The sequence below is a fragment of the Peromyscus eremicus genome, chromosome 2 (assembly GCF_949786415.1).
Source record: "Peromyscus eremicus chromosome 2, PerEre_H2_v1, whole genome shotgun sequence".
NCBI lineage: Eukaryota > Metazoa > Chordata > Mammalia > Rodentia > Cricetidae > Peromyscus > Peromyscus eremicus.
Window position 1 is genome coordinate 55031321 of NC_081417.1, and position 18909 is coordinate 55050229.

General features: G+C 38.2%; 1 protein-coding gene across 3 annotated transcripts in view; it reads left to right on the plus strand.

Annotated features, from left to right (window-relative positions):
- The window catches only part of Rngtt (RNA guanylyltransferase and 5'-phosphatase), a 216519-nt gene that overhangs the window by 51926 nt on the left and 145684 nt on the right, over positions 1-18909 (plus strand). For all 3 annotated transcript variants that reach the window (XM_059254084.1, XM_059254086.1, XM_059254085.1), the window contains exons 10-11: positions 5427-5498; positions 16115-16279. In XM_059254084.1, the coding sequence (XP_059110067.1) occupies positions 5427-5498; positions 16115-16279 (237 nt within the window). The remainder of the gene's footprint in view (positions 1-5426; positions 5499-16114; positions 16280-18909) is intronic.

The window sequence follows — 18909 nt, forward strand, 5'->3', positions numbered from 1 at the left end:
CTACCATGTTGTATGCTGGGAGTTGAACCTAGGGTCTTCTGAAAGAACAGTCTGTGCTCTTAAGCACTGAATCTTCTCTTCAGTCATTCCAAACTGTTTTGATGGCAGAAATCATAGGGTTAAAAATTAGTTAAGTGGTGGGAAAGATGGCTAAGTCGGTAAAGGTGCTTTCTGTGCAGGTCTGGTGACCTGAGTTCAATCCCCGGAACCTATGTACAGTGGAAGGAGACAACCTACTTTACAAGGCTATCCTCTGATCTCCACACATACCATGGCACATGAGCCCTCACATACAAGTTGAGTCCGGAGATTGATAAGTTCAAGACCAGCCTGGGCTACATCGTGAACCTGTTTCAAAAGTATCAAAACAAGGGGTACTCTTGAGATCGCTGAGTGGATAAAGGCTCTTCTGCAAGTTTGATAACTTGAGTTGGTTCCCTCCACCTGGTTGGAGGGACCTGAAACCTGTAGTTATCTTCTGATCTCCATACATATGCCATAGAATACATACAATCCTCCCCACACATAAACCAATATAATTAAACACACAGACACATATATAACTAAATATGATATAGTAAAGCAAAGCAAACATCTCTTCCAACAGCTGGTTCTAGATATCCTGAATTACAGTCTCCAAAAGTATCTTTATAAGTGACCAAGTGGACAGTACAGTTTTTTTTTTTTTAGATTTTTTTCTAAGCATAACTTAAATGTACATCTTGTGTGTTCAAAATTGTACAGTTTTATAATAATGAGTCCTTTTTTCTAATAGTACATTTTTATTGCATTTTATTTATCTCTGTGTGTGTGTGTGTGTGTGTGTGTGTGTGTGTGTGTGTGTGTAATTGTGTACATTCCATGGCTTGTGAGTAGAAGTCGAGGACAACTTCTAGATGGAATTCAGGTTGTCTAGTTTAGCTCTAAGCATTATTACACACTGTGTTAGCACTGGAATTTGATTTGGTATTTTCTCATTTAAAGAGGGTCAGAATGACTTCTTTGTTTTAAGGAATAGTATGTATAGCAACGAAACCTTAACTCCAAGTGCCTCCCTGGCTTTATCAGTTATTCTATGAGGGACCTTACAGTTCAGTCAGTTTTCCCCTCTGTGGTGAAATGGGAAAGATTAGGAAAGTTCGTAAGGTGGTTTGATAGTGTCTGGCACTTAGTCCTTGTTTATGTGGTCATTATGAGATGTAACATTTTCTCACTCCTTCGTGAGTTACTATTTTGATTCTGAGAGCTCCCGTTCAGATCTTTTCTACAGTTTTCTTCTGGGTGTTCATTTCTCTCATATTGGCTTATGAAGTCTTCTTGCTTACTGGGGCATACTTTGTTACATATGTTGAAAATTATGTTTCTTTTTTTTGTCATTTCATGCACTGTACAAAAGGTTAAATATATGTAGGTCAAATATAAAGATCTTGATGCTTACTCTTTGGCTTTTTCACATTTTAAGACACCATTCACCACAGGATGATCATAATACTTATATTTCTTTTAGTGTTTTATTTACACATTTGAATATTTCATCCAGCCCAAATACTCTTGATAGAAGCAGTAGTATGCAGGTACTATTTTCTTATTTTCAAATGTCTAGGCTGTTGCCTCAATAAACACTTAGCTACTCTGTTTACCCTTTCTGGTTGGAAGTATAAGTTTTTGTATGCTAGATTCCACTGTTACCATAACATCTCCTTGCTTTCTTCTTTCTTCTAGTCTTCCCTTCCTTCCTTTCACAGGGTCTTGCTCTGTAGCTCAGGCTGTCCTCAGAGCTGAGACCCTGCCTCTGTCGCCTAAGTGCTGAGATTACAGTGTGTACTACCATAACAGGCTACCGCTGCTGCTTTCTTGATTCACTTCCTTTTTCCATTAATCTTTGTTCTTCTAGTGATGGTTTTAGATTCTCTTAATCCTGTGAGTTTAATGCACATCTCGGGACCGGAGAAGCCAAGTGTACCCAGTCTCCTGGATGCTCTGATGTTTGCCACTGAGATTTTACTCCTTCCTTTGTTTTTTGAGTGAACCAACTATGCATAACAAAGTTAGACTAGATTGCTGTGTTATACACTGGGTGTTATACACTGTGTGCTGGTCTAGATGGCAGTAAGCTTATGTTATTTTCTTCTGAAGAATTCTGTGAGGCTTATTTTCCGACCTTTCACTTTCTTGGTTGCTATGGTTCCTCATGGTTGATCTTCGTGCTACATCAGCACAGGGCAGTGCAGGGTGAAATACTTTAAAATTAAAAGAGTCTTTCTGATAGTTGGGGTAGTTTATATTGAACTAGTATTTGTTGAGTATCTCTTATGAGTGCAGGCATTGCTTAGAGTGTGGAAGTCTCCTCTCTCTGGAAACTTTCCTATTGGGAAGGATAGAGAAAGATTGGAAACAATTGGGGGTACCCTTAAGTAAAACAGTAGCTCTAAGATGTATTCAAAACAAGTCCTGTGGACATTTGGAGGAGAAATGAATCCCATTTAATGATGTGGAGTGGATCTGCTTTATGTAGGAGTTTGTATTAAAGATGGAAGATGTGGGGGCTAGGGAGATGGTTCATTGAGGAAGAGTGCTTGCTATGCAGGAATGAGGACCTGAGTTTGTATCCCAAACACCCATGTGAACCTAATTGTGGCAGAGTGCTTATAACTATAGGGCTGTGGAGGGCAGGGACAGAAGGATCACTGGGGCTTGCTTGCTGGCAGCTGACCTACCTACAGGTTCAGTGAGAGACCATATTTCAAGTGACTAAGTCTGAGACTAAGACACCTTATGTCCTCTTCTGACTTTCACAAGCAGGGGCAGGCACACCATACATGTACACTTAAACTATGCATGTATACATACACATAATGAAAAATGGATATATGGAGATTTCTGTTATTCTGAGGCCAGTCCATGTAGGAAATAATGCCTCAGAATGAGATGTGCAACAGTCTGCAGATCTAACTTGGTAATACTATTTATTTTCACTTCAAACTTGATAACTGAGAACAACGTAATAGATTCTTGTGAAGTCTCTCTCTCTTTTTTATTTTTATTTTTTGTTTTTTCAAGACAAGGTTTCTCTGTGGCCTTGAACTCAGAGATCCTCCTGCCTCTGCCTCCTTAGTGCTGGTATTAAAGGCCTGTGCCACCACTGCCTAATTTTTTTTTTAATTGAAAATAGATTCTCTGTCATACAAAACATCCTGACTGCAGTTCCCCCTCCCTCCACTTCTAGCTTCCCAGGGGTTGTGTGCCCTCTCCTCCATTTCCCCTTCAGAAAAGAACAGGCCTCCAAGAGATGACAGCCGAACAGGACAAAGCAAGATACAAGACAAGGCGAAAAGCTCTCATATCAAGGCTGAAACAAGGCAACTCAGGAGGAAAAGAGCCCCAAGGGCAGACAAAAGAGTCAGAGACACACTTATTCCCCCTGTTAGGAGTCCCACAAAAACATCAAGCTAATAGTCATACATACACGCAGAGGAGCTGGTGCAGAATTATGCAGGCCCTGTTTGCCGCCTTAGTGTCTGTGAGCCCATATGAGTCCTGCTTAGTTGATTTAGAGCTTCATCTTCTCCTGGTGTCCTCCATCCCCTCTGACTCCTACAGTCTTTCGTCCCGTTCTTCCCCAGAGAGGGACCCAATAGAGACCTTTAATTTAGACTCTCTCTACATAATGTTTGGCTGTGGGTTTCTGCACCTGCTCCCATCTGCTCTTGGAGGAAGCCTCTTTGATGACTGGACAAGGCATTGATCTATGAGTATAGTAGAATATCATTAGGAATTGTTTTATTGTGGGTCATTCTTCCCCTTCCCCCAAGGACTCTGGGCTGTCCAGTCTCTAGTTCCTGGCCATCCAGGCAGTGTTGGGCATGGGCTCCCTCTCCTGGCTTAAGCCACAAGTTAAACCAGACATTGGTTGGCCACTCTCACAAATTCTGTACCACCATTGCCCTAGCACATCTTGCAGGCAGGACAGATTATAGGTTGAAGGTTTTGTGCCTGGGTTGGTGTCCAGGTTTCTCTTTTGGTAGCCTATAGAGTACCTTCTCACACCAAAGAGACTAGAACATAGGGGTGAAGGCTCCATGCAGGCGCTAGCTCAATGAGCTGTGTGGGTCTTGGCCTCAGCAATGGGGCCCTGCTGTCAGTTTTGGAGAGCCACTCTCTGTCCTAGCATCATCCTGGGCTGTTAGGGATCTCCATGGAACCCCCTTGGCCAGCAACTCAACTGAATGCAATCCAGACTCACCACTGGAAGTCTTGCCTGATTACAAAAGATGATCACAAAACTCCATTTCTAGGAGTTCTCACTAGGGTCTCTCTCACAGATTTCAGGAAGTTCTTACTGAACAAGACTTCCACACTGCCCCCCAAACAACCCCAAATTCCAGCCCACCACCTGATCCCTACCAGGTCCATCCCCACCTGCCCCCATTCCACCTGTAAAATGTATTATTTCCTCTTCTCATGGAGATCCGTGAGCCCCCTGAGAGCCCTCTTCTTTACCTAACCGGTTGCTCTTGTGAGGTTTTAAATAGCTTTTCGGCCCATGACAGTTTACTTGGGCCAGAATTACAATCGCCATATCTGTTTTTTTCCAGTTAAAGTCCAGTGTAGTTTGCTATTTCTTTTTCATTTTCATTTGCATATTGTTTTTTAAATTCCAAATCCAAAGAAAACCCAAATTTTTTAAATGGATGTGGACATTGATGTTCTTTTATGCCCTATTAGGATATATTTCTTTACCTATAAAATATGGCAAATAGAAATTTAGAAACATAATAGTAATTTACTCAGGACAAATCGGTAAAGTTTAATGAAGTGATCTTTGATGAAAATTTAAAAAGCAATACAGGAAATTTAGTCTGTAATAAGACTAAAGTAATTAGCATATGACACAATTTTAAACAGTCATGATTAAACATAATTATTTATCAAAATGATGCTGAATTTCAAACTTAGTTATTTATTCTCAAATATTACTAGTAATACAAACATAAAGCAGAATGTATTGTAGCTATTCAACTATAAAAAGCATTTAACTGGTTGTGATGGTGCAAGTCTATAATTTAGCACTTTGAAGGCTGAGGCAGGAGGATTTCTGAGAGTTCCAGACTAGCCTTGGCTATCTCATGAGCTGTAGGTTAGCCAGAGGCTACATAGGAAGAACCTGCCTTTAAACAAATCTACACACTCCCAACCCAAAACACAAGGAGATAACATCAGAGATTATTTCAACATATATTATAAATACATAGTTAAGATTTTTGACATGTTGAAAACTTACATTGATTTGATGTGAGTACAAGTGTGCTCCCTTTGAAGTTTCATCAAAGCATATATTGAAGATTTATATTCTTTCTCTGTGTATTGTATTCTATCAAATTAAGGTAATTGCTATTAAAGTAAAAATTAATCTTTTTTCTTTCAAGGAAATGATCATTGACAAAGTAAATGGACAGGCTGTTCCAAGATATTTGATATATGACATAATTAAATTCAATGTAAGTACCTCTTATAATTTATAAAATTATTAGAATTGTCACTGAGATAATGTGTATGTTTATATATATGTTATTTAATACTTTTTTGTGGTTGAGTTGAATTCATGGATTCACATATGCTAAGCAAGTGCTCCACAATTGAGCTACAATTCCAGTAATAAAATTACAAATGTTTTTAATAAAAAAATTTTAAAGAATGTGTCACATATGGTGACACAGCTTGGGGGAAAGGGCAAGGAGGATCAGGAGTGTGAGGACACCTCACGAGATCCTATCTTGAAAAAACAAAGGTTATATAGTCATTTACTTATTTTATGATTTTGGAATTAAAGCATTTAAGATTTGAAGATGTGTAGTAGTATTTAAAAAGCCAACTTTAGGGGGAATATATTTTATTTTAACTGTAGTATTAAAATTCAGGATTACATTAATCTCAGTTATTAATGGGAATTTTTTTCTGAATATTTTCAATGTATATAATTTAAATTTTTGGTTGAATTTCTGTAATTTACAGATTTATTTATTTTTATTTTTTGTGCATGAGTGTTTTGCCTGAACGAATGAGCTCCGCTTGTTTGCAGTGCTCATGGAGGCCAGAAGAGGGCATCAGATTCCCTGGAACTGGATGCTGAGCACTAAACCTGGGTCCTCTGCAAGAGCAACAAGTGCTTTTTACCTATGAGCCATTTCATTTCTCCAACCATTTGTTGTTTTTTTATTGCTATCTATAGTCCTTAAAACTAGTACTTTGCAAAATTGGTGACTCTTACCACCCATCAGCAAATGATGTTTCTCATCTACAACTAGACCCACAGACCAGGGGAGTGGCTTTGTTTCCTTGTTGAACGGAGAAATGCTATCTTCTTTTAACTCTGATTTTGAGCTGCACTTTAATATGTGATAAATTGCTGTGAAGACACTATAACAAGGCAACTCTTAAAAGGGAAAGCATTTGATTGGGAACTTGTTTACAGTTTCAGAGGTTTAGTTCATTGTCATCATGGTGGGAAGCAGACAGAGGGAGAAGGAAAAGGAGAGAGAAGTAGGGAAGAGAGACACACAGAGAGGGAGAGAGACAGAAAAAGACAGATACTGGGCCTGGCATGGGCTTTTGAAACCTCAAAGCTCACCCCTGTTAACACACTTCCAACAAGCCTATACCTCCTAATCCTTTTCAGACAGTTCCACTCCGGATGACTAAGCATTCAAATATATGAGCCTGTGGAAGGCCATTCTCATTCAAACCACCACAGCAGTTTTTCTTGGCTTAGGAACTCTCTTTGAACTAATAGCTTCAAATACTTAAAAAAAAAAAAAAAGAAATATTATATCATGCAGAAATGCACAGAACAATATGACTATTAACATTTATTCATTTATTTTATGTGTATGTGAATGTATGCCATACCTTACATGTAAAGGCTCAAGGACAACTTTTAGGAAATGGTTTTCTGCTTCCACCATGTGGGGCCAGGGGATCAAATTCAGGTTATTGGGCTTGGTAGCTAGTACTTTTACTGATGAACCATTTCCCTGGTTCCAGATTTGTTAAATCTTAATAATTTTTTCTGTATTTTTTGTGTGTCTGCATTTGCGTGTGTGTGTGTGTGTGTGTGTGTGTGTGTGTGTGTGTGTATGTATGTGTGTATGTGTGCGCTCCCCTGCTTGCCTGTGCATGCCTGTGTGGAGGCCAGAGGTCCTTGTAAGGTGTCTTCTGCTTCTCTCCACCTTATTTTTTGAGACAGAATCTCTCACTGAATGTAGGGCTCCTTGTTCTGGCTAGGCAGGCTAGCCAGAGAGCCCTGGGAGTTGCTTCCTCCAGTGTCAGGGTCACTGCCTTACTTTTTCATGTAGGTGCATGCATCTTATCTACTGAGTCCAGCTCTACACTTTTTTTTTTTTGATAAGAAATAATTAGTTATAAATCCAAGAGCAAACTTGTGTGTACTGCTCATCCTGTTCTTAGGTCTCTTTCCTCTTAAGATCCCCCTCCTATGAATTTAATGTGTACTGCTCCATGGATGTTTTTAAACACTTTACCCACCTCTGTGTATATTCATAGCATACATTTGCAAGGTTTCTAGAGTTAGCTATATAATCTGTGATCTTTTTTTAATTTTTATTTTTTCCATTATGTTCTTGAAATTTACTGGTTAATGTATGAAGAGTTAACTAGTTCACTTGAATTTTTGCTAGACATTGTGCTCTATAATAGAATTGATCATTTCTTTTGATATACAATGAGGTTTCTTTTGTTTGCTTTTATTCTCAAGTTTTTTCTTGTATACATAGTGTAAGTTTCTCTAGCACAAACTTCTTACTGTTGGGATGTATTCAGGAGAGGTGTGTGTGTGTGTGTGTGTGTGTGTGTGTGTGTGTTTAATGTATGTGTGTTTGACTGTGAAAGAACTAAAAATCTTCTTAGTTCTTCTTAGTTCTTTCACCTAGGTTTTCTGTTAGGTTGTTCATCTTTTTTTTTTTTAGAAATGTGTTGGATTATTCCTTTTGAAAAATGAGTCCTTTCTTTGGTTCTGTGCGTAGCAAACAGTGTTGTTTCTCAGTCAGTGTCTATGGACACAAACAAGTGATGTGTTAATGTGAAGACCTTCTCAAAAAGTGTGCTTGGAGTCTTGTTTAAGAAATTCATCTATACTTTAGCCTATAAATGGTTTAGTTATGTTTTTCACCTAAACAGTTGCTCATTTAGTAAATATTAGTTGTATGTCTGTTACTGTACCTCATGATTTAAAGCCACCTATTTTTCACATATCTACTGCTAGGATGGATTTCTAATGGAAAGCATTGTATGTTTTATTATTTAACCACTATAGAACTTGCACTGCTTTATTAGTCTTAATTTATATTGCTAGCCCCCAAATACCTGATGCTGGGTGATTTGTAATGTCAGCAAGTTAATTTGGCTCAAGTTACTGGTTAGAAAGCCAAAGTCTTAATTAAAATATTTTTAGTTCTTTCCTTTATTATTTTCCTCAAAGAGAATTTAAGTGATCATCTTATATATGCTAGGTTCTATAGTTATTGAATATAAAGATAAATAAGACTGATTTCTGATTTCTTCTCTTCATGCCATTTCTATAGCAGTTCATTGGAATTTGAGAACAACAGAGGAAAATTATTTTAATGCATTTATTCTATTTGGTTTGCCTTATACTATACAGTTGTACCTGCATACAAATTGTTAGTGTTAATGGCATATATTGTTTACATTTGTAAGGATATATGTTTAGATTGAATTTAATATCAAAATCAACTTGCAGACTGCTCATCTGTAGAGGTGAATAGAAAAGTAAAGAAATATGGCTGGGCATGGTGGCTTACACCTTTAAACCCAACACTTGAGAGACAGAGCCAGTCTGGTTTTGTTTTTTTTTTTTTTTTTAATTTTTATTTTGCAATACAATTAAGTTCTACATACAGGCACAGATTCCCTTGTTCTCCCCCCTCCCGCCCCCCTCACCTTCCCCCCAGCCCGCCCCCCATTCCAATCTCCTCCAGGGCAAAGCCTTCCCCACAGACTGAGATCAACCTGGTGGACTCAGTCCAGGTAGGTCCAGTCCCCTCCTCCCAGGCCGAGCCAAGCGACCCTGCATAGGCCCCAGGTTTCAAACAGCCGACTCATGCAATGAGCACAGGACCCGGTGCCACTGCCTGGATGCCTCCCAAACAGATCAGGCCAATCAACTGTCTCACCCACTCAGAGGGCCTGATCCAGTTGATGACCCCTCAGCCATTGGTTCATATTTCATGTGTTTCCGTTTGTTTGGCTATTTGTCTCTGTGCTTTATCCGACCTTGGTCTCAACAATTCTCTCTCATATAAACCCTCCTCATTCTCGCTAATTGGACTCCCAGAGATCCACCTGGGGCCTAGTCATGGATCTCTGCATCCAGATCCCTCAGTAGTTGGATGAGGTTTCTAGCACGACAATTAGGGTGTTTGGCCATCCCATCACCAGAGTAGGTCAATTCGGACTGTCTCTCGACCATTGCCAGCAGTCTGTTGTGGGGGTATCTTTGTGGATTTCTGTGGGCCTCTCTAGCACTTTGTTTCTTCCTATTCTCATGTGGTCTTCATTTACCATGGTCTCCTATTCCTTGTTCTCCCTCTCTGTTGTTGATCCAGCTGGGATCTCCCACTCACCCAAGCTCTCTTTCCCTCGACCCTCGCCCTTCACTACCCCCACTCATGTCCAGGCTGTTCATGTAGATCTCATTCCATTTCTCTGTCATTGGGCGATCCCTGTGTCTTTCTTGGGGTCCTGTTTTCCAGGTAGCCTGCCTGGTGATGTGAGTAGCAGTCCAGTCATCCTTGTTCCACATCTAGTATCCTGTTATGAGTGAGTACATACCATGTTTGTCTTTCTGAGTCTGGGATACCTCACTCAGGATGATTTTTTCTAGGTCCATCCATTTGTCTGCAAACCTCATGATGTCATTGTTTTTCTCTGCTGAGTAGTATTCCATTGTGTATATGTACCACATTTTGTTTATCCATTCTTCAGTTGAAGGGCATTTAGGTTGTTTCCATGTTCTGGCTATTACAAACAATGCTGATATGAACATAGCTGAACAAGTGCTCTTGTGGTGTGGTTGAGCATTCCTTGGGTATATGCCCAAGAGTGGTATAGCTGGATCTTGGGGGAGATGGATTCCCAATTTTCTAAGAAAGCGCCATATTGATTTCCAAAGTGGTTGTACAAGCTTGCATTCCCACCAGCAGTGGAGGAGAGTTCCCCTAGCTCCACATCCTCTCCAGCATAAGGTGTCTTCAGTGTTTTTGATCTTAGCCATTCTGACAGACGTAAGGTGGTATCTCAGAGTTGTTTTGATTTGCATTTCCCTGATGATTAGGGATGTTGAGCAATTCCTTAAATGTCTTTCAGCCATTTGAGTTTCCTCTGTTGAGAATTCTCTGTTTAGTTCTATAGCCCATTTCTTAATTGGACTGTTGGGCATTTTGATATCTAATTTCTTGAGTTCCTTATATATTCTGGATATCAGTCCTCTGTCAGATGTGGGATTGGTGAATATCTTTTCCCATTCTGTAGGCTGTCGCTTTGCTTTGTTGACCGTATCCTTTGCCCTACAAAAGCTTCTCAGTTTCAAGAGGTCCCATTGATTGATTGTTTCTCTCAGTGTCTGTGTTACTGGTGTTCTATTTAGAAAGTGGTCTCCTATGCCAATGCGTTCAAGACTACTTCCTACTTTCTCTTCTAGCAGGTTCAGAGTAGCTGGATTTATGTTGAGGTCCTTGATCCACTTGGACTTAAGTTTTGTGCACGGTGATAGATATGGATCTATTTGCAGCCTTCTACATGTTGATATCCAGTTTTGCCAGCACCATTTGTTGAAGATGCTTTCTTTTTTCCATTGTGCACTTTTGGCTTCTTTGTCAAAAATTATTTGTTCATAGGTGTGCGGATTAATGTCAGGGTCTTCAATTCGATTCCATTGGTCCACATGTCGGTTTTTATGCCAGTACCAAGCTGTTTTTATTACTGTAGCTCTATAGTACAGCTTGAAGTCAGGGATCGTGATGCCTCCAGAGGTTGTTTTATTGTACAGGATTCTTTTGGCTATCCTGGGTTTTTTGTTTTTCCATATGAAGTTGAGTATTATTCTTTCCAGGTCTGTGAAGAATTGTGTTGGTATTTTGATGGGGATTGCATTGAATCTGTAGATTGCTTTTGGTAAGATTGCCATTTTTACTATGTTAGTTCTGCCTATCCATGAGCATGGGAGATCTTTCCATTTTCTGACATCTTCTTCAATTTCTTTTTTCAGGGACTTAAAGTTCTTGTCATATAGGTCCTTCACTTGCTTGGTTAGTGTTACCCCAAGGTATTTTATGTCATTTGTGGCTATAGTAAAGGGTGATGTAGCTCTGATTTCCTTCTCCGCTTTTTTGTCCATTGTATATAGGAGGGCTACTGATTTTTTTGAGTTGATCTTGTATCCTGCTATGTTGCTGAAGGTGTTTATAAGTTGTATCAGTTCCTTGGTGGAATCTTTGGGGTTGCTCAAGTATACTATCATGTCATCTGCAAATAGGGAAAGCTTGACTTCTTCCTTTCCAATTTGTATCCCCTTAATCTCCTTATGTTGTCTTATTGCTCTGGCTAGAACTTCAAGTACTATATTGAATAAGTATGGGGAGAGCGGACAGCCTTGCCTCGTTCCTGATTTTAGTGGAATTGCTTTGAGTTTCTCTCCATTTAATTTGATGTTGGCTGTTGGCTTGCTGTAAATTGCCTTTATTATGTTTAGGTATGTTCCCTGTATTCCTGATCGCTCCAAGACCTTTATCATGAAGGGGTGTTGGATTTTGTCAAATGCCTTTTCAGCATCTAGTGAGATGATCATGTGGTTTTTTTTCTTTGAGTTTGTTTATATGGTGTATCACATTGACAGACTTTCGTATGTTGAACCATCCTTGCATCCCTGGAATGAATCCTACTTGATCATGGTGGATAATTGTTTTGATGTGTTCTTGGAGTCTGTTTGCCAGTATTTTATTGAGTATTTTTGCATCAATGTTCATGAGGGAGATCGGTCTGTAGTTCTCTTTCTTTGTTGTATCCTTGTTTGGTTTGGGAATCAGGGTAATTGTAGCCTCATAGAAGGAGTTTGGTAATGTTCCTTCTGTTTCTATTGTATGGAACAATTTAGAGAGTATTGGTATTAACTCTTCTTTGAAGATCTGGTAGAATTCTGCACTGAAACCATCTGGTCCTGGGCTTTTTTTGGTTGGGAGACTTTTAATGACTGTTTCTATTTCGTTAGGGGTTATTGGACTATTTAAATAGTTTATCTGGTCTTGATTTAATTTAGGTATGTGGTAACTATCCAGAAAATTATCCATTTCTTTTAGGTTTTCCAGTTTTGTGGAATAGAGGTGTTTGAAGTATGACCTGATGATTCTCTGGATTTCCTTAATGTCTGTTGTTATGTCCCCCTTTTCATTTCTGATTTTGTTGATTTGGATGCTCTCTCTCTGTCTTTTGGTTAGTTTGGATAAGGGCTTGTCTATCTTGTTGATTTTCTCAAAGAACCAACTCTTTGTTTCATTAATTTTTTGTATTGTTCTCTTTGTTTCTATTTTATTGATTTCAGCTCTCACTTTGATAATTTCCTGGCGTCTATTTTTCCTGGGAGACTTTGCTTCTTCCTGTTCTAGAACTTTCAGGTGTGCTGTTAAGTCACTAGTGTGAGATTTCTCCAGCTTATTTATGTGGGCGTTTAGTGCTATGAATTTCCCTCTTAGTACTGCTTTCATAGTGTCCCATAGGTTTGGATATGTGGTGTCTTCATTTTCGTTGATCTCTAGGAAGTCTTTAATTTCTTTCTTTATTTCTTCCTTAACCCATTGGTGATTCAGGTGGGTATTGTTCAGTTTCCATGAGATTGTAGGTTTTCTGTAGTTTTTGTTGTTGTTGAAATCCAACTTTAGACCATGGTGGTCTGATAGAACACAGGAGGTTATTCCAATTGTTTTGTATCTGTTTAGATTTGTTTTGTGACCAAGTATGTGGTCGATTTTAGAGAAGGTTCCATGGGGTGCTGAGAAGAAGATATATTCTTTTTTGTTAGGATGGAATGTTCTGTAGATGTCGATTAAGTCCATTTGAGTCATGACATCAGTTAAGTCCTTTATTTCTCTGTTAAGTTTTGATTTGGGGGATCTGTCCAGTGGTGAAAGTGGGGTGTTGAGGTCTCCCACTATTAATGTGTGGGGTTTTATATGTGATTTAAGCTTTAATAATGTTTCTTTTACATATGTGGGTGCCCTTGTGTTTGGGGCATAAATGTTCAGAATTGAGACTTCATCTTGGTGGATCTTTCCTGTGATGAGTATGTAATGCCCTTCTTGATCTCTTTTGATTGATTTTAGTTTGAAGTCTATTTTGCTGGATATCAGGATGGCTACACCCGCTTGTTTCTTAAGACCGTTTGATTGGAAAGTCTTTTCCCAGCCTTTTATTTTTAGGTAGTGTCTATCTTTGAATTTGAGATGTGTTTCTTGTATGCAGCAGAAAGATGGGTCCTGCTTTCGTATCCATTCTGTAAGCCTATGTCTTTTTATAGGTGAATTAAGTCCATTGATATTGAGGGATATTAATGTCCAGTGATTGTTCATTCCTGTTATTTTTTGGTGGTGATGTGTGTGTACTTTTCTTCGTTGGGGTTTACTGCTGTGGCTTTATCTATTGCCTGCGTTTTCTAGGGTGTATCTGACTTCCTTAGGTTGGAATTTTCCTTCTAGTGCTTTCTGTAGGGCTGGGTTTGTGGATAAATATTGTTTAAATCTGGCTTTGTCATGGAATGTCTTGTTCACTCCATCTATGATGATTGAAAGCTTTGCTGGGTATATTAGTCTAGGCTGACATCCATGGTCTCTTAGTGTCTGCATTACATCTGTCCAGGACCTTCTGGCTTTCAAAGTCTCCATTGAGAAATCGGGTGTTATTCTGATAGGTTTGCCTTTATATGTCACTTGGCCTTTTTCCTTTGCTGCTCTTAATATTCTTTCTTTATTCTGTACGTTTAATTGTTTAATTATTATGTGGTGAGGGGACTTTTTTTGGGGGTCTAGTCTGTTTGGTGTTCTATAGGCTTCCTGTATCTTCATAGGCATTTCCTTCTTTAATTTGGGAAAGTTTTCTTCTATGATCTTGTTGAATATATTTTCTGTGCCCTTGAGTTGGTATTCTTCTCCTTCTTCTACCCCTATTATTCGTAGGTTTGGTCTTTTCATGGTGTCCCATATTTCTTGGACATTTTGGTTCATGATTTTGTTGGCTTTAGTGTTTTCTTTGACTGATGAATCTATTTCTTCTATTGTATCTTTAACCAGTCTGGTTTTTATAGCAGGTTCTTGGCCAGCCAAAGCTACACAGTGAGACTTTGTCTAAAAAAAAAAAAGTAAAGAAACAGAAACAGCATGGTAGTGCTCTAAGTAGTACAAGAAGATTTGTAAGAGGTAGAGTGGAGCTGGAGGGATGGGAGCACTTCATCCTTCCCTGGCTGTTGTTGAGTCCTTGAAGGATGGAGTTAGGAACATTAGATGGTTGTTGCCATACTTGATGTGTGCTGAGGAGTGGGTCATACAGTAGATTGGTGATAGGGTGGCAGATTACTTGACTATGGTGTTTGAACTTAGATTTTAATGTAACAGACTGTCACTTAAGGATTTCAGGTATGGTGATGGTGGGATAGTATTTTTACTTCTTTTAAAGAACTCCATTGCCAGTGTGGGCTGTGCTTGGAAGTGAGAAATGACTGATGGAAAGGAGCCCAACACACTGCATTGAGTGTGTCTTGCTATCTGCTCTCAATGCTTCTACATCTGGCTGCCCAGTGCTTCCTTTGTGGGAGTGACAGTGATCTGCCTCTGTTCCTGTTTTGGTCACATAATATGTATTTTAGTAGAGGATTTAGACTACTTTAAGATCTTCATTAAAATAAAAAAGGCTTGTTTGTGCCTTGCTACTTTTATAGGTATCTGAGTACTCCTAATAGGCCTAATATGTAAGCCTATCACTTTAGGTTTTCCACCGTGGTGGGGATTGTATAGAGAAGGTCCTACATCGACTTTGTCCTTGTTTATTAACTTTTCCTCAGTAAATATCCTTTATGAGTTGTTGTTCCTCTTTTTTTTTTTTTTTTTTTTTTTTTTTTGAGACAAGGTTTCTCTATATAACAGCCTTGGCTGTCCTGGAACTCACTCTATAGACCAGGCTGGCCTCAAACTCACAGAGATCCGCCTGGCTCTGCCTCCCGAGTGCTGGGATTAAAGGTGTGCGCCACCACTGCCCGGCCGTTGTGCCTTTTTGTAGAGAACATCTTAGAAATTGTTCCTAGCTCCTGCTCAGTTTGTTTTCACTCCATGTTCTTAGTTGAGTGTAAAAGTTGTCATCCTTCCAAAGCTGAGAGAAAGACATCCTGAAGCATGTGCTGGCGCTCTCGTGAAACATTAGATTGGGTAATAGAGATTGGAGAAGAGGAACAAGAAGGTAGTGATGGTGTCACAAGTTTTCAGGAGTTGTTAAGGCTGTACTTTCTATCTTAGACAATTACTGTCAACCAGGGGATGTGTTTCTATGTTTATATACACCATGTGGCTGGATAGGACATGAACATATGTAAACTTATTATTAGTTTTTAGCTTGAGGATGTATCTGTATAATAAATGTCTTCTTACTGATGCTGTGAAGTCTGATCACAGTAGGTAACTATGCTATTTATTTTGAGTACTTATACTTTACCAAATTTGGGTTTTAGTTTTTAGTAATATAGTTAAGTAGTAAAATATAGTAGTTACATTAATATATTAATTCAATTTGAAATCTGAGCTAGCTTATAATAGATATATTACATTTTCTTTTGCTGCCATATGTAATTACAACTTAAAAATAGATATTGTTAGTCTATTGTTACTGGGATGGGCATCTATTGTGTGCAAGATGTTCACTAGACATCTCCAAAGATTGCTATTTGTATAGTGTATAGTATTGTATATAGTGTTACAGCCTTGACAGTTATGCTGATAATATAGTTGTTAGTGTTCAAATTAAAATAAAATGTTCTCTCATTCAGGCACAACCCGTTGGAGACTGTGATTTTAATATTCGCCTGCAGTGTATTGAACGTGAAATCATAAGTCCACGACATGAAAAAATGAAGACTGGGCTCATTGACAAAACACAGGAACCATTTAGTGTGAGACCTAAACAGTTTTTTGACATCAATATTTCAAGAAAGGTAAAGTTTATTTATTTTTTTAGTTGGTAATTCAAGTTCTATTGTTCAGCTTTTGAGAGGAACATGGATGACTGTCTTTCCCAGGGTGATGCTCAGGGTCTCCTCTTAGCCGTGTTCTCTGTGTGGACACAATATCATGCTGCTTCCCTGTCTCTTGGAATAGTTTGTGATTAATGATCATTGGTCCATATTCTCATTAAAAAAAAAAGCTACAGCTCACAATGAGTCATTTAGAATGAACTGGGAAGAGGAGAGGAGAAAAAAAGAAAGACAAGGAAAAAGAAAGGAGAGGAAGAGGAAGAAGAAAAGGAAGAGAGGACTCAACCTAGCTCTGTTCACAGCCTCTTCACTTTGTTTAGTGTAATACAGCCAGGACAGTGAAGGAGTGACGAGCTGCTCAGGATTTAGGTTCAAATATGTATCTCCTAGTCAAGTTGAGCTTTTCAGTATTTTGGTAGAGTTTCTTAAATTTTTGCATATGTATGTCTAATTTTTAATTTTTTGAGCTCTTTGGGAGTTTATACAATGTATTTTGATCATATTCACTCCCATTCCCCAATTCCTCCCAGATCTATCCTTCCCCTTTTTACCACCCAACTTTGTTTGCTCTTTTTTATTCATTTGGGACACCCGCCCCTCTTGGAATGGTACTGCCTACCTCAGTTACCTCTATTAGATACTATGTCACAGACTGCACAGAAGTTTGTTTCTACATAATTCTGGATCCTGCCTATTTGACAATCATAAAACTGTGTTTCCTATGGAAATTGCTCAGATTTTCTATCTTTTCATTTGAGATTTGCCAGATTTTTATAAATATAATTGTAATAATGTACATTAAAGAAAGATAATGTAGGGCTGGAGAGATGGCTCAGAGGTTAAGAGCACTGACTGCCCTTCCAGAGGTCCTGAGTTCAATTCCTAGCAACCACATGGTGGCTCACAACCATCCATAATGAGATTTGGTGCCCTCTTCTGGCTTGCAGTCATACATGCTGTATACATAGTAAATAAATAAATCTTTAAAAAAAAAAAAGATAATGTAAAACCTATGTATAAATGTTAATGGCTAAACTTTAATGACACGGTTTGATTTTAATTGTTATACAGTGGTAAACAAATCATTAATTTTTAGAGAAGATAGTAATATTAGTTTTGTGGTTAGCAGGAAAGATAATTTACCCGTGACAGTTCATTACTGGTTACATTTAGAGGAACATTTAGCATATAGACAAAGTAGATGAACTTAACTGGAGCTAGAGTTAGACTTGGGGAATAAAAAACATTAAAAATTAATATCCAGGTAAGCCCAAGCTTCCATTTTGTGGGGATCATTAAAACTAAACTTGGGGTTTTAGGGGAGCAGTAAGATTTCATAAAAAGTCACCAGATACAGTATTGAGTGAGTCTCCTCAGGCAGTCACCTGAAGCTGTATGGGCTGTTTGCTCCAAAAACAAAAAAGTGTATAGAATAAACTAGAATTGAAGAGTGGATTCAATTTATTCTTTTCTTGTTTAAACATTAAATATTGTTTTCTGTATGATATTGATAATGATGAATTGATAATGCCAATTTGTATTCACAGAAGAACTGGAGATCCATTTTCTACTTCACTATAGTCTTATGCTGATATTTTAAAAAATATTTCTAAAATTTTCCTTTTTATGCACTGTAATTTTACAGCTTTTATTTTATTTCTCATATTTCTAATTTTAAGTACTATCTTTTTCTGCTTATGCATTTATAATGATTTGGTTTCTGAATGATTTATAGACACAGGATTCTAGATTGTGTCTAGTTGACAGTTTAAACTTACCATCACAGTAGCTCAGGACAATTCACTGCATATTCCACAGCAAATTTTCTTTGAGGGGTTTACCAGTTAAATATTTACAGATTAAATTCTTTGGTTTGAAATGCTTTAAAAATATCTTAGATAATTTAAGTAGAATTGTGTGTTTGAAAAAAGATTGACAGGGAGAAATAGCTTATTTACACCATTACATTTAAATATTCCTGCTAAAATTAAGATATTAGGTACATTGGCAGAGACATATATTATAGTATCCCTAATGTCCCTTACTTTGTTTTTAGCATTGGTAGGAAGTCAGGAAATATTTATCTAAAAGTGAATGAAAATTTATTTTTATTTAGCTTTAAATTTTTTTATTAGTAGTATGTGTGTATGATGCGTGTCTGTGCATGTGTGTTACATGTATGATGCATGTGTTTGTGTGTGTGATGCTTGTGTATGCATGATTGTGATAATATGAGTAATGTGTGTTTATGATGCTTGTTCGAATGTGTGTGTGTGTGCACGCGCATACATGTGTGTTTACATGCTTGCCATAATGTGTCTATGGAGGTAACATATGGGATATGGGGTATGCTATCGTTTTCCACCTTTACAAGAGTTCCGGGATCCATCTCAAGTTGTCAGCAAGTGCTTTACTCACTGAGCCATGTCACCAGTCCTTATTTAGCTGTTGATCATCCAGGAAATTAAAGCTTAGTATGCTTTACATTAGGATAGCATGATAACTCAGGAATAGGTTTGACTTAAAATATAGATAAGGAGAGAAGGATGTGTAGCTATGGTGATATATTGTGTCCCCCAATATATTACACA